At 37.2% G+C, this 26941-nt stretch overlaps 1 protein-coding gene across 4 annotated transcripts in view; it reads right to left on the reverse strand.

Moving 5' to 3' along the window:
- HDAC9 (histone deacetylase 9) overlaps nt 1-26941 on the reverse strand; it is a 422164-nt gene that overhangs the window by 193218 nt on the left and 202005 nt on the right. For all 4 annotated transcript variants that reach the window (XM_026072683.1, XM_026072684.1, XM_026072685.1 and 1 more), the window contains 5 exons: nt 18868-18999; nt 15893-16008; nt 9835-9957; nt 7328-7538; nt 6691-6908 (listed from right to left, as the gene is read on the reverse strand). In XM_026072683.1, the coding sequence (XP_025928468.1) occupies nt 6691-6908; nt 7328-7538; nt 9835-9957; nt 15893-16008; nt 18868-18999 (800 nt within the window). The remainder of the gene's footprint in view (nt 1-6690; nt 6909-7327; nt 7539-9834; nt 9958-15892; nt 16009-18867; nt 19000-26941) is intronic.

Raw genomic sequence — 26941 nt, forward strand, 5'->3', positions numbered from 1 at the left:
TGTTCACCTGCCCCCTAGCCTTGATTTCAAGCAAGAAATGATTTGTATCACCAGGGTCAAATATACTGAGAGAGAAAAGGCATCTTTTACCATTATACTTGCATTCTCCCCCTTCTTCTCCCTCCTGTGCCTCCCCCCAACTATGAAGTCTTTCAGACTGAGTTTTAGCTAGCAATATATGCTGAGTTACTGGATGGTTTGAGTAAAGCTATTTTGGCACAAACCATGGATGTCGTAGTTCTTTGCTTCATTCTGTTTGCTAATGCACATGGAAAAATGCCGCCATAGTGCAGGGCAGGTTTGTCATGTGAACTAAGAGCTAGAGCCTACAGCTGGACTCAGGAACTCACACAAAGCCAGCCACGAGAGCTGAAAGATCTGTGTGTGCAGTTCCAGGTGATGCTCTGATGCTTAAGGCTAATACCAATGGCGAAACAAGTTCCACAGTGGAAATCTCCAGGCTTCAGTCACAGAAAACCTTCATTCTGGAGGTAAGGGAAGCAAAATGGCTTACTAAAAAGAAAAAAGCAAAAATCCTTTTCCATTTCTCTAGTGTCTGGCAAATCACAACGTGCCTCCTTCATGGTGCAGGTGGCATTGCTCTAAGCCGAGGAATACTTACTAGTGCAACTAATGCAAAGTGTCTCCTTTTAACATGAAGAGTCTGGAAAATTTCTCAGATCAAACCCATAAATCTTTTACAGTTGTTTCTCAGGGATGATGCTGACCAAGAAGGCACTGAAGCTAGCTACATGCATTCAGATTGAGTACACTAATTTCTGTCTCTTAGTCAAACATCTGTGGGTGATCCTTCTCCATTCCTCAAGGAAGGAAAAAAAATAAAAAAATAAAAAATAAAAGGAAAGAGTCTGGCTGCTTGGCTGGCTCACTAGCAAGCAAATGCAAGCTGAAACATCTGTGTGACAGATAATCATATACAGCTACAAGAGTCACTGATGCTGATCCATCTGTAAAATGTTCCATATGCCAGTTACTTGACATCAGGTGGGTTATTCTGGCAGGAGAGCCAAGAGAAAATGGGTGCATATCCACAGCAAAGTTAAGACACATATTTAGCTCATTACTGTTCTCCTTTCTTTTATACTTTTTCACTTTTATTTCAGCCTCTTTCTCCTTCATGCTGCTATATGGCATAGATCTTCAGTGCTGCTGAGCCTTCTGATGCAGCACATCATGTCCTGTAGTATTTAATCTATACATGGAACACTTTCAGATGCTTTTTGCATGTAATCAGAGGAGCGATACAAGCATGTAAGGGGCTGTGGAGACTACAGTGGTATTTGTGTACATTTTGATTTGCAGTGGCCTGCTCCTGCACCAGGGAAGTCAGTAGGAGATTTGCTCCAGACTTCAGCGGCAGCAGGAGCTAAGCAAATTAAACTTTGCAGAACTATGTGAAATTAAAATGTATATATATTTTCAGATAGATTTCACAAAGTGCATAAATATAATCTTTTATGCAGAATCTTATTTAAAAATCCTTTACATTGTGACCTGATGGCAGAATTGAGAAGAAAGACGAACCTCAGCTACAACTTTAAGGAGTTCAGAAGGAGGTGGAGGAGGCAAGGGGCTATGAGGCTGTATGGTCATTTCCTCTCATACAATAAAGCATGATAAAAAGATGCTGAGGGCAAAGGCAGAAGCCAAAACCTGTAAAATCACCCTGCTGGCCAGTTTGCTAAGCCACAGTTGTCCCATTTCTCCATATCAGCACCATGCATCAAATGCTGCTCAAGTCCTTTCACTGTGCAGTTGGATGCTTCTGCTTAAACTTAATGTTTAAATCCTTCACTTCAAATTTCAACTTACCATATATATATCTATATATCTATATATATTTGGATCTATCTGTAGTTAAATGCAGGACTTTCTTCTGGTTTAATGCACAATTTTGATTTTGAAAAAGTGATTGCTTAATCTCACCTCTACTAAGAGTACATTTAAAAATAATAATAAAAATGTTTTATATAATGAATTCAAATAGAACTGTATAGATTGGTCTTCTCAAACCAGCACATATTATTTTTATAGCTATTCCAAGAAAAGGAATCACCCCCAAAATAACTTCATGCTAATGTAACCTATATATTTTTTCCTTTTATTTTCAGGAAATTAAACTGTAAGGGATATGCATGAGCCAAAGTAAATAGTGGCAGCAGGAGAGGAAGCATTTACAGAAGTCAGCTCTATTGTATAGCTGTAAGAGTCTCACCAAAAAAAGACCTCAAAGACAATCTAACCTGCTTGGTTGTACAGAAAAATGGAAGACTAAGTATAAATAGTCTGGACACTGCAACAGACCATTTTATAGGTTTTTCAGTTGCAGCCATTGTCTATGTGTCTCCTCTGTAATGACAAGCTCTTGTAAAACACATCATTTCCAAAGACATTTTAAATAAAATGTCTTTACAAAGAGACAAAGGACCGAGAATAGTCCTGCAACAGCCACCACATATTTCTTTCCTTTATAGACGGTTCATTTTAAATACACAGCTGTTGTTTCAAATAACTTGTTTACATGCTTATAGAACACACTTTTTCTCCTTCTTTCCTATGGTGATCAGTTTGCTTTTACTAGCCATGGATGTTGTTAGCTGTATGGAATCATCATGGCACCTGCTCACTGGGCACTGCTAAGGGGTCTAGTTATCTCTCAAAATCTTTCTTGTCCATGTGGCTTAGATATTAGTTCTCAATAAAGGAGAAAATGCTCTGGCTATTTTTTCAGGTTCCACACATTTTTTGCTATTGCTATAGTTTTGCCCCAAACCCTCCCACTATTAGAAATATTTGAAAGAAGAAATGTGTATCTCACTACCTCTCACTTTCAGAAGATGCTGGTCAGAAAGGTTCAGCTGGAAAGCTGGAACCTCAGCTGTGACATGTTTAATGAAATTATGCCCATTTACTCCAGGTGAAGCCTGGATCCAAATAGTCTTCAATATTTCATTAGAAAGCAATCACAGCAGTAAATGAATAATCTGGAGTTAATTGTCTCTGTAAAATATTCCTGTTGACAACAAATATCTCCCTAGTTTTTTCCATCAATAAATCAATAAAAACATCCATGTTATTTTTTATCAATAAATATTGGCCAATTAGCATCAGCATCCAAAGCAGTGATGAATTTTCATTCCCTATACATTTTTGTCATTTATTTTTTCACCTCACAGTCTTGCCCAATCACTCTTTTCCTATACAAAGATACTCTAAACTTGAATAAAACTGAAATTCAGGTACTCCTTATTTAATCTTTAAAATTCTCCAGGCTGCATCCATATTTTAGTGCACATTGCAAACTGCCCCATTATTTTAATTCTTACTGCTCCAATACAAAGAAGGATTTTACCATGGGAAAATATTTGTGAATAGTTAAAACCCTATAAATATATTATTATAAGAACACATGTAGGGTTCCCATACTGAACAAATGAAATCTGGGTCCCAGTGAAGCCAGTGCTAGCTTGTCATCGGCTTCAGTAGAGACAGAATTTTACTCATCAAACACAGTGATAAAAATAACCTTTAAAGGCAGAGGGTTCCATTCACTTACTGCTCACATTATTAATTCTGAAATTTTCTTGAACTCAGACTTCTGCTAGTGGCTTTGCACTTACATTAGCTACATCAAAATTACTTTTTTCTTTTTTTTTTTTTGTAAGTGGCAGGGTCAAAGTTTTTTAGATTCAGAGATTACACATAACATCAAGATCTTGAGTTTTTTTATTGTAGCAGTCTTTCAGTACCTGATTGCAATAATTTTAACTGGAGTTTTCAGACATTGCAGTCGCATTATTGAGCAGAATGAAGTTCAACAATGGTGATCAAAGGGCCTTAGGAGGAAATAAGCTGTCATTTGAACAGAAGTATATTAAAGCTGACAACAGCAAAGTCGATCTTCCCAAAGACAAGCGGAGTTCAGGTTACTGCACATTCATTATTATTTTTCCCCCAGAAAGCTGTGACAAGGGTTTCTACCTACTTTTGGATGGGAGGTCAAAATTTGCATTTGAGCTAGAATATTTTCAGAAGGTCAGTGCACTAGATCCCGCAGGTATAAGTGTCAGACTTCAGCAGAGATGTATACCGTTTCCCACAACAAAAACTCGGCATCTGACAGCTGATCAGAAATAATCCATAGGGGATCTTCTCTTTGTTAGTAAGGACAGAGGCACAACTCTCGGCAGTGATTTGTTTCTTTTCAGAATGGAAATGATCTAGGGAATTCTTTACTTCTGATCTATGTTAGATTTTTTGCTTGTTATCACCCTTACAGCAGCTCTGGCTTGCTCCTGAAGTATATTCTTTTATCAAAGAAAAGAATTGCTTTTTTATACAAGATATATTTAAGATTGAGGGGGTGGGGAGAGACTGTTGCTCTCTTCCTCTTTTTTGTTGTTACAGCACGATTTCGCCCATATTTCCACTGAAAAAGATCGAACCAAAAAGATTTTTCAGTGAGTTCTGACAAATGCCATATCATCTTAGTTCAGGGTGAAAATTCAAATACTGGCTTCTGCTGAAATATATTAAAGCCTTAAAAGCTAAAGTCCTAAACATCAGGAAAAAAAAAGGAAAGAGGAACAGAAGAGAGACTGAAGGCATTAAAACTCATTCTAAGCTCTTGATCAATTGGCATTTCATAGTCTTGTCAGCTTAAAATCATTCTTGTTGTCTTTCTAATAAAAACTTTTAAGAGAATGTTTGAGTACTTTTTATTAAATAAAGCATTTTTTTCATGACCAAAAAGGAGGGAATTATACATTTTTGCAGACTTTATCATATGGCCTACATACGGAAAAGTAACAGACAGAAAAATGGAAAATAACAAATGCATGTATTCCCTTGACGCAAGCCCAAAATTCTCCTAAGAAATGATAAGATGGGGGGGTTGCTTTGCTCCCTGGTCTAGAACACCTCTTGTTTTCCAGGCTGACTGCAGTCTTTTCAGTTTCTTATCCAGTCTAGTTTTGTGAGGTTCAGTATATCCCTGGTTAAACTAAAATGAAGCTACCTAATCTCTTTGTATGATTCATATCTGATTTATTTGACTCAAGTTTAAATTTGACATTCAGGACAAATATACCTATCTGTCACATCACATATCCCCGAATGTCACAGTAAAATTTATGTCAATAAGCATATGATCTAACAAAAACCTGTAGGTTTGGTTCTTTCCCTTGTGAGGAATGCATGAACAGTAACTGATCACTTTGCAGTGAATACCCACAAACAGCACAAAGACTCAGTACTTTACTACTAAAAATTCTTTTCTCTTCAGACAGTTGAGGGCAGGTGAAATGTTTTCAAAACCTGAGGCTACAAGATGAGCATATGCCATCTTGATTAAACATATGGAATGCATACTCAAAGGAAAGCCAACTGGAGTCCTAGTTGAGTAATCAAAACACCCAAACTGAGAGGGGTTAACATGCGAGGATCAGCCCTGAACTTTGAAGTCTTCTGGTCTTCATTTTTCCTAATTAAGACAAGATTTAATAACCAAACCACTGTACAAACTATGTATTTAAACTCTAGGTTTGTTTCTAATTTTGTTGGGAATTCCTAGTAGATTCCAAAGAATCAGTACCCCATGGGAAGTTCACCCAGTAAGGTGGACTGATTTTTTTTCATTTTCTTATAGGTACTAGGACTGAATGCCCACTTCTCATATTTTTTTCTTTGTCCTTGACTCTTATATAAAAGTTATGAATTGACCCTTAAATAAAACAAGAAAAGGAAAAATGCACAATTAATATATCCTTGAAATATTCTAGGAGCTGTGGCAAACAACTTCTGGAAGATTTTCTAATAAGTGCAGAAGAAAGTTCTTTAGGTAAAAGCATTTAATTACTTGCATAGCTACATTTTAGAGCAGAGAACAGCATTACATTTGTTGTAGAAGCACTGGCCACTGATAAATATATCTAGATTCTGCTGCTCTCTGTTTATTAGCAGATGGTCCCCCTTTTTTTTCCCCACCAGAATAAGTTATTACTCTACATGGAAAGAGGGGCAGAATTCAACTCTAAAACTGATGTTAGAAATAGTGCATGCTTCTCTCTCTCATTTTTTGGTATTGAGTTTTATACTGCCATGTAGATAATGAACATTAATGTTACTAAACAACTTAAAGAGAAGGAGTTATTTTAATAAAAGCTGATTAATTTTTTTTCAACTGATCAATAAATTTCTTACACCAAAAAGATAAATTTAATCAGCTGACTGACTTCAAATGAATTATATACATACTCCACATGCTATCACATAATGAGTAAGCTTAACATATGACTCAAAGGCAGCTGAATGGAATGCTTTCTGAAACTGGAAATGGCAAATAAAAAAGTTGAATAGAAATTCAGTAATCTTTATGGCATCATTTACTTATTCAACAGGAAACCAGCTGTAATTTAAAACTGTAATATTATTTGATCCCTGTTTCATTGAATCATATTTTCATTGATGTCAACAACGATAAACTAGTTTTGTATCATTTTTCAGAAAGCTGAAAATGAAGATCTATACAAACGCACACAAAATATGCATAAACAAGCTACTTGTACAATAACCTGTCTATTGTGAGCTACCACATGGCACCTATACTGTGCTTCCTTATTATTTTTCAGTCTTTAAGTTTAGTGGAAAGTCCTTACTTTGGGAACTCACCTTATTCATGTGGATCTGTTGCTGGTACTGTTTCTGCTTCTCCAAAAACTGTTGATGTTGCTGCTGGATAACCAGCTGGGCCAAAGTACTCTGAGGAAGAGGAGCTGACTGGGTTCGATTCAGTGGCCTGTGACGAGGCAGTTTGTGGGCAGCTCTTATGCCAGGTGAGACTCTTTCCTTTGCTGCTAAAGGAGACTGAGGATGAAGAGGAACTGCTCCTGCAAAACAGCGACATTTCACTCCAGTGTGAAGAACAATAAACTAAGAGATCTAATAGAAGAGAAACCTCTCAGTAAGAAGCAGGGGGGTATATTGCAGAAATTTGCATCAGCACTGATGCAGTGGACCATGTATCATGTGCCTAGCCACACTGGGAAGCTCAACAGCTGCAAATGAATGTGATGAAGCAAACATTTTCTCATTTCCGTAATCACTGAATTTTTTCATGCTAAAGGACTGGAGCAGAAATCACTAAAGTGGGTAAACAAAACAAAGACACTGCACTTTTTTCTCCCACCCTTCTGCTTCTTCCAATGGCCAAGACCTGTAGAATCTGTATTACCACATGCAGTTTAATACAAATAAAATGTCATTAAAACACCTAAAATTAATCCTGTATTGAAGCCTTGATCATTACCAGTCACAAGAAGCTTCTGCTGTCTCATTTGTTCTTTCAGTAACAGATGTTGCAAAAGAGCTTGGTGGCTGCTATTTGGCTTTCCCTCCAAAGCAACATGGGGATGAGCTGAAGCTGGAGGAATGCTCCCCCCATACTGTCCAGCCAAGGCCACTCCTTGTCTGAGTGTCTGGGTTTCTCCCTTCTGCTTTTCTTTGAATGATGATGAAGCCTGTCAGAAAAACAATGGCACTGGTAAATGCTTTTCATAGACCTAGTCTTTTAATTAGATGGTCTGATGCCATATTTTGAATATATATAGAAAGAAAGGTTAAAATCTCTGCCTTACGCTTTGCCTGTGAGATGAAAAGGGACGAAGAGCATGCCAGTTAATTTTAACACCATGAGAAACTGAGTAATAGAATCACTTGAAAAAAAAAATCAATAATAAAAGTCAAAGCACAAGGAGCTACTGATCAGAACATTATTAATGAAATGACAAGACTGAGACCTATCCTTAAAATTCTGAAAGATCTTTCCACAGTATCCTGTGCAGGAAAAGAGAGGATCAGAGGAAATAGTTTACATTGAGCTTGGATTACGCAGGGATTGTTTTTTAACATAATTTTCCATCAGACAGCAAGTTAGTCAGTAAAACAAAATAACTACCTGTAGTAATGGTAAGCTGTTACTTTTACTGGAGCATTCCCTGACCCCCGGAAGGACAGCACAGATGTAAATTATCCCCTTTGCAAAATACATTTTTATAGTAAAACTCTGATCTACTGAATCACCAAGAGCTCTTGTATGTGTGTGGCATTTTAAAGTGCCCTTATACATGGCTTGGCTATTGATTGGAGGCCTAATTTTGGAAGGCTTTGGTCTAACAGAAAAATATGTTGAGGCCTGCAGGTTACCAGTAATGAAATGTCATGGTAAAAAACAGTAGGTCTGATAATCTGAATTCCACATATTCTAATGAAGCAAACTAGGCTTCCTAATTAATATTTTTTGGGCATATGCTTACTTCACACTCTGTCATCACCCTTCCCTGAAAAACAAACACCAAAGTAAACTTTACAATTTACAACTATTTATTCTAGAAACAGAAATAAACATTACTTACGTAAAACCCCTTTGTTTTTTCAAATGCCAAAAGCAATATTTGGTGCTAGCTGACCACACCAAAAGCTCTTACGATTTGAGTGAGAAAATTAAAGATATTTTCATTTCCTTTGTTAATGTTATAAAATTTCTTTGAACCTAGTTATATGTTTTGTGAATCAGCTAGGAAATTTTTGATGATATAGTTTGGAAAAGTAAGCATTACTTTTCGTGATCAGTTCAATTTTTCCATCCCTTAAAAACAATAATTTGCTTATAAATATCTCATGAAAGGCTTCTAGAGAACTGATTTAGAGCTTACACAGTTTTAGTCGTAAAGGTCATTATCTGATCTTAAAAGGCTGGACTGCAGCAATATATTACTGGTGAGAACACTGCACGTACTGAAAAAGCCATAAAATGACATGAAATTTGAACTATATTTAGCATTGTAATTAAGTAGAACTTATTACAAACCATAGTAGGCTGCATATTTTTTTATACACTGGAAGATTTTATTTACACAGCTAGAATTTTTATAGAAGTTACCAATTCGTATTCTATGAAATCTAAATTGCTAAAATTTCTTCACAATTCAGACATTATTGTACAGAACCATCATATACTTTACACTAATATTTTTACCTTTTTGCTGGAAATTGGAAAGGGTAGAATTTTGACTAGTGACAACATTTTCAATTATTTTACAGGGCCCCAGATTTCACCTCTAGATCACTGTGACTTTGTCTAGATCTAAAGATCCTTATCCATCAATATGGATTGCTATATATACCATGTCTGTGTTTTCATGCATTTTATACATCAGTTTAACATTTCACTACAAATAAAGTTGATGATTGCTGCAGCTTGAAAAAAGGCCATATGAATGTAACTGGTCAATAAAATACCAAAAGTTGTTTCCATATCTGCCTATTTCATTTTTAATGATTGATAGTGCACCCCTCAAATAACAAACCCACCTGCAGGAATACCAGATACTTCCCCTACTATGCTTCATACCAGCCTAGGTTGCTACTGGAATCTCATTGTAAAAATAGTTACAGGTGTTGTACTTAACCAGGTACCATCAATCATTTACCCAAAATCATCTAGTGTTAAAGTTCAAATTCTATGATCTCCCCATATGCTATACCTCACCACGTCTGAAATGAGGTATCTGATTTGCAAATATAAATACAATGTGTCTGGCCTGTACTTAGCTAAGCTCCATACAGGTATTTGTTTATTTGTTATTAAGAAGGATTATTGCTTCAAGTCATGGTCTTAAATTTTCAGATGTTGCCCATGCAAAGAACGGTGTGTTTCCTGCTCTGAATGGCTTACATTCCCAAATGCTAAAAAAAAGAGAATAGGCAGAAAGTAGGTTTCCTGGAAGACAGAAACGCTTTAAACTTGTCACTTACACTGATGTGAGATTGTACTGCTGGAAGTCCCAGGGTAATGTTGGGCAGTGAAGGGGATGTGTACAGACTCAACAAGTTCACTGAGTCTTCGTGTATCAAAAGACGTTGCTGTGAAACCAGATGCTGGAATAAAGGAGAAAAACAACAGATGTATAATCTCCAAGCTTTTTATCTTGGTTACTCTATCCTGGTTATCCTGCTACATTGAAAGTCTGTTACATATCATACATTGGGTAGCGTCCCATTGGGGTTCCAGATAAGAAAAAGTACTGTCCATCTAAAAAAGCTATTAATATTTCCTGTCTTAAGAAAATAACTGGTATTTGTCTGGGATTATGCCTTAGTTAGCAAGTCAAATTTCTATGCAAAACCCAAAATCTTGAGAATGCCTAGACCATCTCTTCTCTCATCACCTACACTTTCACTAATATAAGTTCAGTGGGGATTTAGCCAATATATTAAGGACCATAAGACAAACTGTAAAGCACAGTTTGCCTTTTGGAACAAAGGAGATTCATCCCCTAAGGTATATGAGGTTATATATAGTCAAATCAAAAGTGTCACTGAATGCAAATGTGTTAGACCTTTACTTACCATGGTTATTAAAATTTCTGTTGTAAAGTATGAAATACAGCTCACAAATAGACTATGTATTTTCTAATTCTGATCGTGATATGGGGATGTTTCAGTCGCATTACTTAGTTCTATTTATGTGGGAATTTAGGGTACCAACTGAGGCAGAATTGCCACATCTTCCATTTAAAACAAATGTACTCTGTCCCTCTCTCTCTATATATGCATATATAGAAATAGTGTCCCATCATTCTCTGATGGTGGGATACTGCTGCACAGCTTTCCTAATTCCGTTCAACCAAAAATCTTTAACACTTGTTTTGAATCCTTGTGATATAATTTTCAAGGACATGTAGTTTCTAATATACTTTTAATCACTGTCAAGTAAAAACCGGCATTCAACAAAGATCACCCATTGCCTTCCCATTTTAGATTCATTGCGAAGAAACATAAAAAGTTACATTACCACAACAGGAATCTTTTTGAAGCCTTTGCCTCTCTGATTTAACAGTCATGTTTTTCAACATGTGGTCTAGTATAGTTGCTTGAATTACACTTTCTGTTTAACTCTTGCTTCCCTCCCAGAACTTTAACACAATAAGAGCTACAAAGGTCTTATTAGACTTAGGAACTCTGGCATGATATGGTCCCCAAGGGACCAACATCCTTGAAAAAGAATACCCTGTGTAACAGTATGACACAGTGACTGCTTTCTTCCCAAACAAAAAGCATATGGGACTCCAATAATAGACCACCTCCAAGAGGGATACTGCACACTCGGGCTTTGACTAAAGTAAATATAATAACTTGTCAAGCATGTTGTGGGGAGCTGTAGATTTTCCCCTGGACAAACCTGGAATATCAATTAACTCTGTAAAATACTTTGTGCTAATACAATGCAACTTCAGACCATCAATGAAAAGTGGTTAAGCACAAAAACACAGGATGCTATTCCAAAACATAACCTTCCTCATACAGTTTGTTTGGAGACACGACCTGTCACTGAGACAATAACAGTAGACGTCTATCTCTGTAGTTTTCTCTTGGTACCTAGGGAATGTCAACAGACAGTATACGAAACAAAGAAGCTTCACTTGTATATTACATTAATTCCTGGTTAACAGTGCCTTGCTTTGATAACATCCACCTTTGACCATTATTAAACCAAACATGTCCAGACTATGGAGATATTATTGAGGGAGACTACAAAAATTTAACTGAAAAAGGATGCTGTAGCAGCTGCAATGCACCTTCTAGAACATCATCACATTTGTACTGACTGCAGTATCTACACAGAGCTACTCCAAAAATACATGTTTCCTTTTTGTTTTTCAATACACCACTGTTACCTTCTAAGATTTGAATTAGCAAGTGAAACAGTGGTAAGGTTTAGAGAAGCAGTAGAACTCATTCCCACTGCATTAACGCTAAGCATGACTGCTACAGGAAGCAAAATCAATTGTGTTATGTAGCATGAAAGTTTAATGTTAAAAATATGAATTTATTTATTAGACTATTTACATCCAATTTGTAATACCTCTATTAATTGGTCATTTTTTGTTTTGGTAAATAATTGATTAAAAAAAAATCAGTAAATATTTGCTTAAATGCCAGATAAACCCTGTCTCTGAAAAAGAGTTTAGGAGTCCACCTGCATGGATTAGGGTCCAAAGTATGCTAATGTACAACTACATGTCCCCAGCTGCAGCTTCTCCTTTTACACCATTGACAAAACCCTGAGATAGTGGCACAGATTTGAGATGCCAGCAGTGTCGTTTGGCAGCACAATAGCTAAGGAATGGTCCTTCTCCATGTAGACCTGATGGTCTGGACTGGCACTAAAGGCAACTGCCCTCCAAATACTTACTGGGTTCATGGATCCTGCTTTCTGTTGCTTAAAATAATCCTGTCAGTGTAGTTACTTTCTTTCTTAAGATAGAAATACAATAACTAAATATAGCAGTGCATGGTGGTGCACTGCTAAATTTAGTTATTGTACTTCTATTTTGCTACCTGGGCTGGCTGAGAAGCGGGAACAACTATTTCACATGTCCGTGTTACATAAAGTGAGGAAGAGGAAGTGGTTTGCCTTTAATACTTCTAAATTGTGAAGCTACAGTAAGGTTGTCATGGCTTTGAATATTCACAGTTAATTAAGTTATTTCTTAAAGTTTCTTCTTTTGTTGCTAGAGCTAAAAAATGAGGCAGAATCTTTCCACATGCATTTGAAGCAGACCTCCCCAGCTGTTCAGAAACTTATACGCTTTGCCACTAGCCATTTGTAAAGAGCACCTCACAGAGTTGAGTATTAGAAACATAGGGTTACATAAAGCAAGTATGTGTTTATCTGCCTTGCATGTCGTTTATGTCTCCTGTATAATCAGGTGATATTCTAGGAAATGCTGCTCTCCAAAGTGCAAATGAAAGAGTCAGAACGTGACCTGAAGCCCACTGACACCAGATGGAATCTTTCCTTTGCCTCCGATGGCTTTGGACCAGGCTGTGTACACCTAACATTAATCATTTCGCATGACCTAGGCAGGTTGTCCTCTGAACTCAAGGGACATGCTGTGCGGGGCCTCAAACCTGCTTGCATTTCTCATGGAAGTAAGATTTAGTCCCAGCACAGCAGGTGACCTGAAAGTGTATGGCACACTACCAGAGACAAATAGCTGCTGCGGTGAACCTTGATGCTGCTGGAGACAACCAGGCCTAATAAAAACAGCATTTTATTTATAAGGTGCAATTAAAAACTTGCGCTTAACTTTCAAGTTTCATATAATGAGACCAGTGTTTTAACAAAGCATACACTGAAAGTACTGGTGAGGGAACCATGATAGTAAAGTGTTATCTGCAGAGATGCAGCATTTGCAGTGCACCTTTGTTCATTCAAAAAAATGTAAAGGTCTGCCCACCAGACTGTCTGCTCCACTGGGTAAACCACTTTAAACTCTAGCTATTCAAATGGATATGAGAAAAATACTTTAAAAATCCGTTTCATTACTGATAATGCTCTAATTCTGCCTATGCACTAGAGTGTGATCATTTACGGTATTGACTCATGTTTTTACTGGTAAATGGCTCTCTGTCATAGCAACCTGTTTTCCCCCAGCAAAAAGTGTTTTATTTGCTGCCATGAAAACCATGGCTATCCACCCACTCAGATATGAGCACAAAACTTACTGCAAATGTCACAACAATGATTATGAAACAACAGCAATGTGAGTCATGCAGAATTACAGCAAAACAAGTGATATTTTGGGTGATTTTAGAGCACTTATCCTATTATTAGAAACTTCTGTACTTTGTATGTCTGATGAAAAATTGATTAGATATATAGCCTTTGAGAGCTGGCAGCAAATGTTGAGCTAGAGAACAGATATGTAGTAGTTTGGTTACTGTTAAACTACCAAATAAAATCCCACTGAAATTAAAATGTACTGAAGTTGAGATTTATGGAAAAATGTTTGAGCCCACAGGACCACAGCATTAACAATCAAGTAACCAAAGAGGTAAAGAAATCCCTGTCTGGATCCAGAAATGGAAGCCAGTGGTTTCAGCTTCTTAGCACACTTCCAGCAAGCTAAGTGACTGACTCCAGTACACAGAGCTCAACATCTAAAGGAACTTTTTACGCTCATTGGAACATGTGTCATACGAGGCTAAAACTTCTGTTGCTTGGTATAGCAATGGCAAATGATATGCGATGCAGTGTCCTAATAATGAACAGAATATAATCCTGCTGGTTCTAGCTACAGCCTTTCAAATGTCCCCAAAGAGAGATTGCTAGTCTGACCAGATTGTATGTGTTTCTGACTGTCATTTAATGCTGTGGGCAAGTGTCCAAAAACTAAAATATGCAAAGTAGCAAGCACTGAAAATCAGTCTGAGACATTATTCTCTTTCTGTCTTGTAGTAGTAACTCTGATCTCCTCAAGTCAATACATGATCCAATTGGATATGATTTTGTTTAATACAGCATTAATATCTACATATTACAACTTTCTACTTCTATGTAAAACATTCACAATTTTAAAATATACTATTTAATCCCACCAAACTAGTATCTGATCTAATCCAAATGTTGTATCTTGCTGTCCATCATTTAAATTTCTTTGCAATCACATACAGAGTGGCTATGAGGCAAGACCACATGTTAGCCATCAATGCAATTTTTTTTTCTTTTTGGTTACGGGCCAGAGAGAGGCTACTAATCAGTGTGCAGAGGTCACCCACCTGCCCCCTGGATCATAGTTCACACACACAATTAATTCATTATGGGGAAAAGTCACTGCTGGAGGTTGAACTGCCCATTCCAGGTTTTTTTGAGGTGAATGTCCTGCCACTGACCTGGAGAAATAGCTCCATTAGCTAAAACTCTGTTAAATCACATTTCCTTATGCAATTTTTCTAACATAAACATTATAAAGCAACAATTAATAGAAAACTTTTCCACCAAAGCAAAAATGGCTGTAAGTATGGGTACTGGATACAGAATACATTTGAATTTCATTTTCTCTTAGAATACATTTATTGTCCCTTTACAATATTGCCACAGATAAGCCTGACTTAGGTATGTCTGTGGTAAATGAGGTTTCTCACAAATGATTTAGCACCTATATGCCTATTATTATAGGCATATATGAACAAAACAGAATAATAAATAGTTACAGTTCCTTCAGTCCTTGGATCTGTCCTTAGACCTAAAGATCCAGCTTTATGAAAAAATTATCAAAAACTCTGGGCATGTCAGTTATGTGGATAAGTACTGTACAGATGAGGAAACTGAGATACAGTAAAATTAAAGGCAAAAGTGAAAAATGACTTAGTCACCTAACTCCAATATTGGAATTAAACAAAACTACTTTAGCAGGCATCTGAACCTGGAAATGCCCTAATCCATATGAGCTAGAGTGACCAGTGCCTAAGTCACTCCTTCTCACGTGAAAGTCCTTTATTAGAGTTCTGCAACGTGCACCTCTTCAGACTGTCCCAACAGAGAAGCCAGATGCCTTGTCCCTTCCACCTACAGCAACCTGAGATCCTGAAAACAGGTTTAACGCTTTACTACCTCATCCAGCAAGACGGTCGGTCCTAAGACCCTGAATATTGTTGTGACTGTTCATTTCACATTCAACAGTCCTTGCCTCATTTGTCCTTCATGACCTTGCCCCCAACTCCTTTCCTAATATTCTGCAATAAAGATACTTCCAAGCTCCTTCCATAGCTCCCTCCCACTGTTTCAGTAGCATCACTGCCATTTTTGTTTAGACTTTGGTTACCAAGCAGTCTCTTTATATGCCAGCCTCCTTTCCAAAGATACTCTGCCATCAGTCTACAGTGTCCTGGTACCCTGATAATCACAACTGCTACAACTGAGTAATGCTTGTGAGTATCATCAAACTGAAGTTTGGAGTCTCTCCAAATCTAGAAGTCTGAGCAGTTATCTAGTCAGTAAAAAGAAAGAGTATACACTTAGTCTTACCTCAGCTTGAATGTTAGCTGGCAAAACCAAGGTTTCATTTTCTGTTATACTACCAGTCGGACCATTGCTTGGGGAACTGGGACCTGACCCAGGGGATCTGCTACTGACTGAAGATTCTGGAAAACAAATTACGCATACATGAATTCATGGTTCACATAGAAAGGCAATGCATGATCTCAGTGAACCAACTGCACATTGGTTATGGCATAGTTGTTTTTTTTGCAGCTGAAGAGTATTTACCAGCTATGAATAAGCTATTAATTAAAAAAAATAATAATTTGTTGTCAATTTTTTTGGTTTTGTTTTTACAACACTAACAAAGAAAGATACTCTTGTTCTTTTCCCTTCGGATCTGTCTGCTTCACAAAGTGTGGGATTGTGGGTTTTTTTTTCTCCACAAAGATGGTATGATACTCAGTAGCAGGCAGAGATACAGGCATTGAGCATGTAATCAAAAAAAAGAAAAGAAAGTCTCTTCTTTTTAACTGCATAGTGCCCTGCCTCTGTAAGAGATCAAAATGACAGAGATAGCCAGCTTGCAAAGGTCATGATAACACGTCATCAATTCATGAGGCCTACTGCCACTCCCTTACTATTTGGAAAGGGTGCTGGAGTAGTCTGTTGTAAACTAACCTTTATGTACACAAGTAATAATGATAAAATACACACCACTTTCACTACATCTTTGTCACAAATAAGAAATACAAAAGTTTTAAAATAGCATTTTAAAGGCTGTACATTATCTTGATTAAAAATTCCCAAATTCTGTCTAAGATAAAGGGAAGGAGTATGATCTAGTTGTGTGTTGTTGTATTAAACTGTTCTAATCCTATATTGATAAATGAAAGTTCTGTACATGGAAAAGATTAATAAGGTTACAGATAGAAGAGTGTGGCACTAGTAGAGATAAGACTTCTTCATTGGATAGCTTTAAATGAAAGTCTTCAAGAAGTTAAAATAACTAATATCTAAATATGGCCATAATTATTCTGAGGCTACTTCTTTGCTTCTTTGTTCTTTCTTTCTCAGTCCACTTGCAAAAATATGTCCTCACTTTCACTGAAATTAGCATGAGATTTCCTAGCAGCTTCTTGGACCTGTTGCTGTTTCCTGCCAGAGCTGGCTTCAATTTACTAAAGTGAATCAGTATCCAAATATACTAACTGGTCAGGGAAATTTCCTGCACTGAATTCTCACTGATTTCATCAGAAGAGTAGAAACACAAACTAAGTAATTTTTTCTCAGCTTTTGAAAAACTATAATAGCACTTTTTACATAAATATGCATTTACTTAAGTGCTAGTTTCTGTTAAAAGAAAAAAAATGAGAAAACACTTCAGCCAGAAATGTTTCATCGAAATCAAATAATTGATTAAATGTTTGATAAGTCTTGATTATGAAAGGTATAAAATGTCATGTATCATAATAATTATAATGGCAGTCTGTTAGGCTCAGTGTCATTGACACAGCCATGAGTAAAACACATATTTCCTTCATTTTGAAGTTTCTGCTCTAGCAATGGCTACAGAAAAAGCTCCTGGGATAAGTATTTTACTTTATACCTTACTTGCAAGTGTAGAGAATACAAAGAAATCTGCCACAATTAAGGAAGAGGAGATCAAGAATCTCAAAAGAGTTTCAGAGAACTGAAATAATAAACTAGTTGTAAAAAGTCCTAATCTGGAAATAATTTATAGGGAAATCATCTTATTTAGTTACTTTGATGTTTACAATCACATCTGTGTCCCAGTTTTACATCTGACATACTGTGAAAAGTTGTTGTGAGAATTGCATCTATGGGGACATTGAAGTGAATCTGCCTATGTTGCGCTGTATCTCCACCTTGGTGTGGCCTAACTGATATACCAAGTGAATCCAGATATATCTCTGACAGATTAGTAATTGCTGGTGGTATAAACATATGGCCTGACTGTAATAGCACTTGAAGCATGAAGCTACCAAGTACTGGTGTAAATTCATAGCAAGCAATACCAGAGTCAGGCCAAACACTGTAAATGCTCTTTTATTTCAAATAAATGGGTAAAGCCTTGGCAGTTTTCTGTTCCTATGCACTAAAATGACATGACTTCAGGCTGCTTGGGAGCTGTGGTGAAATGTGCAATTCTGCAAAATAATGCATGTGATATGAGTCACCACTCTATATATCAATACCATACATGTGAAAGAATGCTTTGGTATCTCCTGTTAATTGGCCTGTCACTTCTTTTAGTTCAAGGGCAAGAAAAATATTGAAAACAAATACTACTTGATGAAAAAAATTTACTTTGCGTTTTCCCCTTTTTAATCTCCCATATACATATTCTGTGTTTTCACATGCTAAAAATTCTGTTTCAAGTACTAACAATATTATCTGCTACAACCAAAAGTTTGCCACTGAATATTTAAACATCCTCAACTTTTTCTATTTAAAAAATAGCTTAGTGATTCCTTACATTGAAAACAATTAGTTGACATTTTCAAACAAAAAAAAAACAAAACAGGAGGACAGGATCAAATGTATGATCCCCCAAGGGTTCTGGATTAACCTAAGGACTATCACATAGGCCTTTCTGTGCCTGCTGTTTGCATTTACATTCTCCACTGGAGACAGAAAGTGGGAGATGCAAGAACCAAAATTTTGTCAGTGTACAGAAGAAATAAACAAGGGGAACAGACTATTCTTTTTTTTCTCCTTTAATGTCCTTCTTCGCTGATAGGCTGCCATTCATTTGTTCTTGTACTTGCTGTTGTAAAGTGCTGGTTTCCAAACTGGTTTGGAATCATGATTTTCAAACTGACAATGACTTTTTAATAAGTGGTAAAAAGTTGCAGATTTATATGTAATCATTTCTTTAAAACAGTTCCCTTTCCAGCAGCAGAAAAACAACGGCTAATAGCATGGTTAATAAACAAATTCAATTCCAGTGTATCATTTTGGGGGCTGATAGATGAAAGAATTTTTCCATTCTTAATTACCTGTCACCTCGAAGAGTCTCTTCTTGAATGAACTGACAACATTTCCATCCCTCCTCCTGAGTAAAGGACTGCTTCTCCTTTCTGTCACCTTTTGTTTTAACCTCGAACGTACCTTCAAATTGGGCTCTGAAGCTGGAAACAGAGAGAAGAAAATGAATGATTACAAATCAAAGTATTGCTTCACCCAGATACCACTGACCTGTATAGGGCCTTCCCTATAGGACCTCATCAGATCCAAAGAGAGCTCAAAGGCAGAAATTTTCCTACCTGTCCTCCCCAGTCATCCTGCTGCCCCTCATAAAACTCCATTTTAGATTGGGGAATAGGAGAGAGAGGAAGGGGGCCAAATAGCTTTGGGCCCAATACTGTTACTACTTTTGACCTCACCTTTCCCTGATTCTCTCTCCCCTGCCAAAAAACAAGTTCGGAATGAACTTGTATTATCAGAATGTCTCTGTTCCCAATCTAAGTTAAATCTAGGACACAACAGAAAAGAAGACACGAGGACACTCTATTCTGTACACTATTTCCTTGACTCCAAAGAGAAATAATGGTTTTTTTTCCCATACCTAGCAATCTGGGATTCTTATCCTACTTTACAACGTTGCATGGATTAAAGTATGTGAAGCTAAGCTATGAGGAGCACATTTAAAAAAAAGCTTGAGAAAATCAACAACACAAAACTCACTAAGAGTCAGTAAGACTTGTACTTAATATTTACTTTACTGAGCTAGTGTTGGTTTGCTCTTTTATCTGCCTCTAAACATTTATGATTCCTCACATATTCTTCTTGAATTCAAGGAGCAGACACTAGGCTATTAAAGCAAAATATTTCAGTGGCTATGCTGAAAAAGGAGAAAGGAATTTCAGTAATAAGTCATTGAACTAACTTCTGTTCCACCCTACAGAAATGGCCATTACTCACTTTTCATCTCATCCCATTTCAATTCTAATGTTACCCAAATATCAGTACAGAAAACATTTTTTTCTTTTTCCCTTAGAGTCCAATAGTAGGTACTATGACTATTAGCAGCTCATTTTATCATTAGCATTAATTAGAGGTTAATGAAAGTTTTATTCTGCATCATTTTATATCTCTTGTAGGTGAAAACTTGGACGTCAATATAGCTTGGAACTCAACCTTATAATTGGATTACAGTCTGATGACAGAAATAGAAAGAAGCCTCCATTGGTGCCTTTTGATTTCTCTCAGAAATATAAATTATGACAAGATTTGCTGGCAGAACATTTCTTGGTCAGCAATTTTAGGCCCAGAACTTCAATGTTTTCTGAATAACATACCAAACAACTAGATTTTTTACAGTGTCCAAAGAACATTTACGCAGAAAAGTATATGCTCTAAAAAGGAAGAAGTAGGATTGATTCCCAGAAAACCTAGGATTATATTTAATGCACCTTGGGCAAGTTCCACCTCTCTCTCCTAAATAGACATAGTCTTTTCATCATGTGAAGACCAAAGATGAAGCTCTGCTATGCTTTTTATTTTGTGATGTTTTTAGCACGATAAAATGTTTCATGTACCCAATTATCTGTTCTTGTGAGTAAACTTGCTATCAGATAGACTGCTAAGAGCTAGTGAAAGATAACTGTGGAATAGAATTTGTTTATATTTCTCTTTCTGGAACCGAGACTTGGCTGACCAATATTTTAAAACAGAGAGAGCTGGAAACTGGGATCAGTTCTCTCTCCTATGCACATGCATAAACCCAGCCCCAAAAAAGGAGCAGGAGTTAGCAGAAAACAAAATAAATTAAATCTTCACTCCATTCAACACTTTACCTTTGGTTGCTTTGGGATAAGGATTCAGCCCCACACTTCTAACTCCAATCCTTGTCCGGTAGGTAATATCAACACATTTGTTTCCTGCTGTCCCACTTGTTCCCTCAGGAACAGGGACATTAGAAATGCTTATGGCAGAGCAAAGGAATAGCTACCCTGCTCAGAGTGCTGCTAAATGTTCTGTAACCTCAAGGCTCCTTCCATCTGTAGTCATTCACTTGCCTTTGTCACACTATATCGCTCTTGGCAAGCAGTCCCTTCTAAATGTGCCTTGAGCACATTTCAGAGAAAGAGGCACAGGCTAGCAAAATGCTGGAAATCTTTAATAATAAAAATATTAACAAGAAATTTCAGTTTCATCAGTTACTACCATCGCTAAGACTAATGGTCACTACAGATAGCACCTAAGTATGATGACATTTCGAAGAAAGGTAGTCATCTATTGTGCTGACTCACTTTGCACCGTACCCTTAAAATTTAGAAGATTTCCACGCCCATGACAAACTAATGTGATACAAATCCTCTGTGATATTCACTGGAGAGAAGCTACACTTCTATATGAAATGTGTTTCATGCTCAGTCACAGAGATTGCCTTTCTATTTTTACCACATTCCCATCATATTCTGCAACTCAATCAATCATATAAACAGAGAAAGCACTTTGATGTGAATGCCTGAATTTATGAGCCAGCTGAGAAGATAGCCCTTACATGAAAGATGAAGTACCATTTTTAAATGGAAATAATCAATTTCAAAATGAAAAGGCATGGAGAAGAGTGAGTTTAAAATTATAAAATAAAAACTCCTGATAAAAGACAAAGCCAAGGTTTGGAGGGGTGTGTGTTCCTCAAGAACTGGCATTCTTGAATGTTTCCCATGAGACACTGCCAGATGCTGACATGATACCAGGTAGGACTTGATGGCTGGAAGTAAAAATTCAGATTTCAATGTACGAAATAAATCTATCCAATCTGAGGATATCTGCTTTGAAGGACAAAGTGCAGAACTGGAAAGTGGTTTCTTGATACCCATCAGTGGCTGAGGCACTGACTTGGTGTATGACTGTAGAGGTCACTGTATCAATCTGCCCCACTGAAGTGGAAGCAGAATTATTGTTGACTGCAACCAGTATGGATTATATTATCAATCCTATGGACCTCAGTACACTCTTACATGAAGGCAGTAATAACATTTCTATAACTGTCAACATTCTTCTAATAGTTAAAAAGGCAAAATTAAATATTTTAAGCTTCAAGGACAGACCTGTGTATTAAAATTATAAATGTATGTGTGGATGGATGGATAGAGAGATAGATAGACACACATACCTCCCCAAAGCTCATTACTGATATATGTGATTACTTATCAATTATTTTAATCCTTTGAACACTGAAATGCCAGAGCAAAGGGTGGAAAACAAATTTTTTTAAACACTGTTTAAATTACATTGTCCCCCTAATATTTGCAGAGCATTTGGAAAGCCTTAGTTGCAAATGGTGAAGAATTATTTTAATTAATCTGGTTTGATATTTTAGCTAGTGGTTCTTAGAATTGGTCTGCAGAGGGTATCACACAAAATAACTATTTTGCATTAGTTCCTTCTGTGGGTATTTTTACTGCACATTATGAACAACTTTGTTGAGTTTAACTAAATCCATTGCCAATGTTGACTATGCCAATCACCCAAAGATACTTGTAGTGCAGAACAGGAGTGTCACAGGGGGAACTAGTACTAGTCCTAAACTTCACTCACTGGCTTACTGCAAAACAGCTTCCTCATGTAGATACAAGCCCTTAAGAATTAACCTTTTTATGCTGCATTAATACCACAAGATAATTAAAAAGGCCCCTAAGGAGGCTATTACTCTATGCAGTGATTCAACCATAAACCAAGACACTGATTCAGCAAGATAATGAATATGTGACTAACTTTCTGTACACCAAACGTCTCACTGAAGTCAAGAACTCAACACTAGATTAATTCTAACTGATACAGGAAGATGCAATTTTCACTTTCCTGAGATAATAAGCCCTTTCCAAAGCTAGGGAGGATGACATTCCTAAAACAGTATAAGTCATGGCTCTTCAGAGTATATGCACCAGAGCAGGAGAACACAAACTGCAGAGATACCAAAAGGATCCCTTCTGGCAACAGCAGCAACGGGAGGATGCTGAATGAGATGAGGTTTCCTGGGTTAGATTTCTGCCACTTAAGTGGGCTGAATCATGTCGCCCGGCAGCCAGGATGCCAGAGACAAGAGAAGCAACAAGAGCACGTGGCTGGGAGCCTGGAGGAGGAGGAAAGCAAGAGCGCACCTTTTCATGGTAGCAGGCCGCTAGAATGGCTTATTCATCTAAAATCTTGCTAAGAGCCAGCATATATCAGCTATGGCTCTAACATGGCATTAGACTAGCCTCTTTGCTACACAGTCCTCTGTGCTTCTAATACATTTAGCATTTTGTGACAAGTAATCTCCTCCCAGTTGCAGAAAGGGAAAATATATTATTTGAGTATGTTTTGTAGGAAAGAAAACAAAAAGATACAGTGATATTCTCTGAAGCTCATCAAAGACCATGTCACTGATCTTGACGGGAATCAACTGATACCCATTTGAGTAATTCACTCAAGTGGATTTCAGTAAAGACTAACTTGAGAATGACTCTGTTTATGCAACTCTGCAATACAATTTTTAATAATAGGATGTTACAGTAATATGGTGTGTTCGGTATCTTATCATTATTAGCTGGCTTAGCATCTCTTTTTAGTGCTGTTAACCTGAAGTGGTATTACACTTTAAATGGTTGCCTACTTTAAGTGGCCAACGGCTATGAAAGATACAGACAGTATCAGTTTAAATGACAACAGAAGATATCATAAGCAACACAATGGATCAGTTACCTAACTCCTTGGCATGACCTGCAGTTATTTCTACAGAACTGGTAATTTTGGTTCTAGATAAAGAAGAAAGATAATGTCTGGATGAATTTTGTCATCTTTTATGGTGACTTCACATAGCGGGAAAGAGGTTAGTGGCCATATTGTTAAAAATAGCAAATATACAGACTTGCACATATGTATGTATTATTTCATCACAATCACCATCACTGGTGAAAGAGAACTACTCTCTCCTGAATAACATGATATTGAGAAGCAAGCATGAGAGACAGGAAAATGATACAGTGAAATCATTATGTCATATACTACATTTTGCTTAATCATTAACAATTTGCAGATACTAGCATTAAAGAATATAGCCTGTGGCTAAATTGCTCCCAAATGAGCTGAGTTTTTTTGACAGGGCTTTGTTTCACTGTTTCTTCTTATTAAATACACAGAGATATTTAAGAAGAACGGATAAAAAAAACTCTCTACTCATGGGAAGGGGACATATAAATGAAGGGAATGTAAAAGATAATAATGTGCTATTTTCTCATGGTTCCTGGAACACAGTACTACTTTTGTATCAGAAAAGCGTGTGCCAACTTCAAATCAGCATTTAATGAAGGCAGACAGGAAATGGGGGATGGCAGATGGTGTGTAGTGAGCAGGTCCTCATCTTGAGGCTAAAGCCATATATAGGAAACCTGAAGAACAGAAAGTGAGCTTTTGTCCAGGTTTAGAAAGGCTCTAAAGTGAAAGCATTTCCTTTTATTAGCTGGTCTCAAAAAAGCTGTGGGGCAGTAGAGGTAAATGATACTAAATTTGGCTACAAGGATTCCAACAGCAGCACAAGCAACAGAGGCAAATTCTGTATATTTTCAAGATTTGCCACATCTCACACGAGAAAGAATTTCTCCCTGTTGCCCAGACACCAACTGTTATCACTAAGATCATTTTGAAGTAATAACATGGACTTCTCTAAAATATTTAAGTCAGCAGAAATAACTACAAAACAAAGACTTCATAATCTAGAAGTAATTTAGCTCTGGTATTCTCTGTTTCTTTTGCTGTCGTTTTTTTAAGCTGTGAAGAGTCATCTATTAAACTAATTTGCATACATTCTATACTGTACACTAGGCAGAAGTTATCTGAAGATCTTTTTCTGTTGTTTTTACTGCCTTGTATCTTACAAGCACCAATAAAGGAAATTACATAGTCAATGAATTCTTTTATTTGAGCACATGGGTTGTTATTTTTTTGTACTGTTGTACTGGGGACCCATGCACAGACAAGGACTCTATGGCATTATTTGCTTTACAACACACTACAATGACAGTCCGTTCCTTAGATAGCTTAAAGTCTACGTACAGGACAAAAGGATGATGGATGGGTACAGATCATTGGAGGTACAACAGGTGGTTCTGGCTAGCATGACGGTGGTTTTCAGTGTACCAGTGGCTCTAGCTTTGTCAAGTTTCTTTGTAGCACTGTGGCAAATAAGAGTTTTCTAAAAGTTACTGAATGTGGTAATAAAATAACTTTGAGTTCTCTGCTGATATTTCCCCTGAAGCAGGAAGAGCATAGTGAGAAAACATTGTTTTAAAATTGAAGAGATGAAGTTGTCCTCCTTTGGTTGCATTCATTGCATAGCACAAGTGGGTCCCTGGCCCACTGTGGGCTCCCAGTCACGATGGTGATACATATAAAGCCGGCTGGGCTGCCTGTCTATGCGGTGCCAGCACTGGAGATTAAGGAAAAGGTCAAATCTCACCCGATTACTGTACCAAGGAAAACAGTCGAAAGAGGCATATCTAAGATTCCTAAGAAGGTAGTCTGAGGGTAGTTGGCTTGGGAGAAATACCCATTCATATATCTCTCAGGAAAAAGACCAAATCTTCCCATTTTCCCCCCTCAGTGATGTAGGCAGTATAAAAGGCACAAGCTACTCCTATCCCCCATCAGAAAGGAAAAATGAGGAGACAGTCTGGGCTTCTTCACCAAAAATATGAATCCAATCAAAGTCTGGCAGAAGGCTCTAGAGAGGCAGAGAACATAGGTCAGGAACCAAAGCTGCTTCCTGCTCCCTCAGTTGCTCTGTGGAGAGCTGCCATCAAATTCGTCCTTCTGAGAGACCTCTGAAAGTCTCACAGTCCTATTTACATGTCTGCTAGAACCTCATGTAGACTCAGGAAGCTCTGACTACATGAGGTTCTAGCAGACATGTAAATAGCTTCTGCTCTGCTTGGAGTTTCTGACTTCTGCTCTGATTTCCTGCAGGCAGCCACAGACTGTTTCAGCCACCTCCACATATCTGAATATATTAAACACGGGCAAGACGGGCAATGGCTTTTGGTTTCATACATGACTGACTTCTACAGTAAAACCCCACCTTCAAATACAAGACAATATTGGAGAGTAAATACATGGGACAACCTCTCCCCTAGCTGACAGACTGGAAGATACCTGCATGCAGTATAGTTTTGTAGGTTCAAGGACTTTTAAATTCTGGTAATTTAAAATACCTCTTCTCAAAGAGTTTTACATTAGATTCATAAGACTGAAAGCCATTTATACCATTTCCTTGAAATTTCTTCCAGAAACTACATGGAACATCCATGTTACTGGTCCTGACCACTGGGTGGTCCCAATGAGGTGGGAGCACCAGATACAGCCATTTAGGATGAAGATGCTTTGTTTATCTGACTTGCATCACCTAATGTGTTTTCAGCATATACAGAAACTGTTTCCTGTACTACCATTTGCTTTAAGGGGAATGCTAGTCACATGTGAAACCCTTTAGTCCTTTGCTTTATTTTAGTTTTGTAAAAGGTAGAATGCTTTATTTACTCAGACTAAGGTAAATATCCATTCCCTAAATAAGAAAACAGGTTTAGTGAAACACATGGTAAAATAGCTAATTAGATTAGAAGGGATCCCTCAGCCCTTCAGCTGTCTTCAGGCTAAGGAAGTAATTTTAACAAGATTAACAGTTTTTCATTGATTGCCTAAAGAAGGTTGAAAAATGAAATATTCCCTGAAGCCACTTTAAATATTGAACTTTTCCTTTAATGCATTGCAATCAATATGGAAACATAAAATTTCTGTTTTAATACCCATGCAAATAAGTATTATCTTTCTAGGAATGCTTAATTGAATTAGGTGTAGGAATTATTTAGTGTACTGCTTGGATTTAGCCAGAATTAGGCAGCTGTAGGGTTTTTTTCATGAAAATATGATCTATATAATATATTTCCTCTTGATATCTCCTCTGTGTGTCACCTGTGAGGCCAAAGAAGCAGACTCTTGATAGAATTCTTAGCAATTTCTATTCACTAGCACCATCTCTTCGCATTTGCACAAACTCAGCCCATATGACTGCATCAGCAGAAACCC

Source organism: Apteryx rowi, unplaced genomic scaffold, assembly GCF_003343035.1.
Source record: "Apteryx rowi isolate R43461 unplaced genomic scaffold, aptRow1 scaffold_349, whole genome shotgun sequence".
Taxonomy (NCBI): Eukaryota; Metazoa; Chordata; class Aves; order Apterygiformes; family Apterygidae; genus Apteryx; species Apteryx rowi.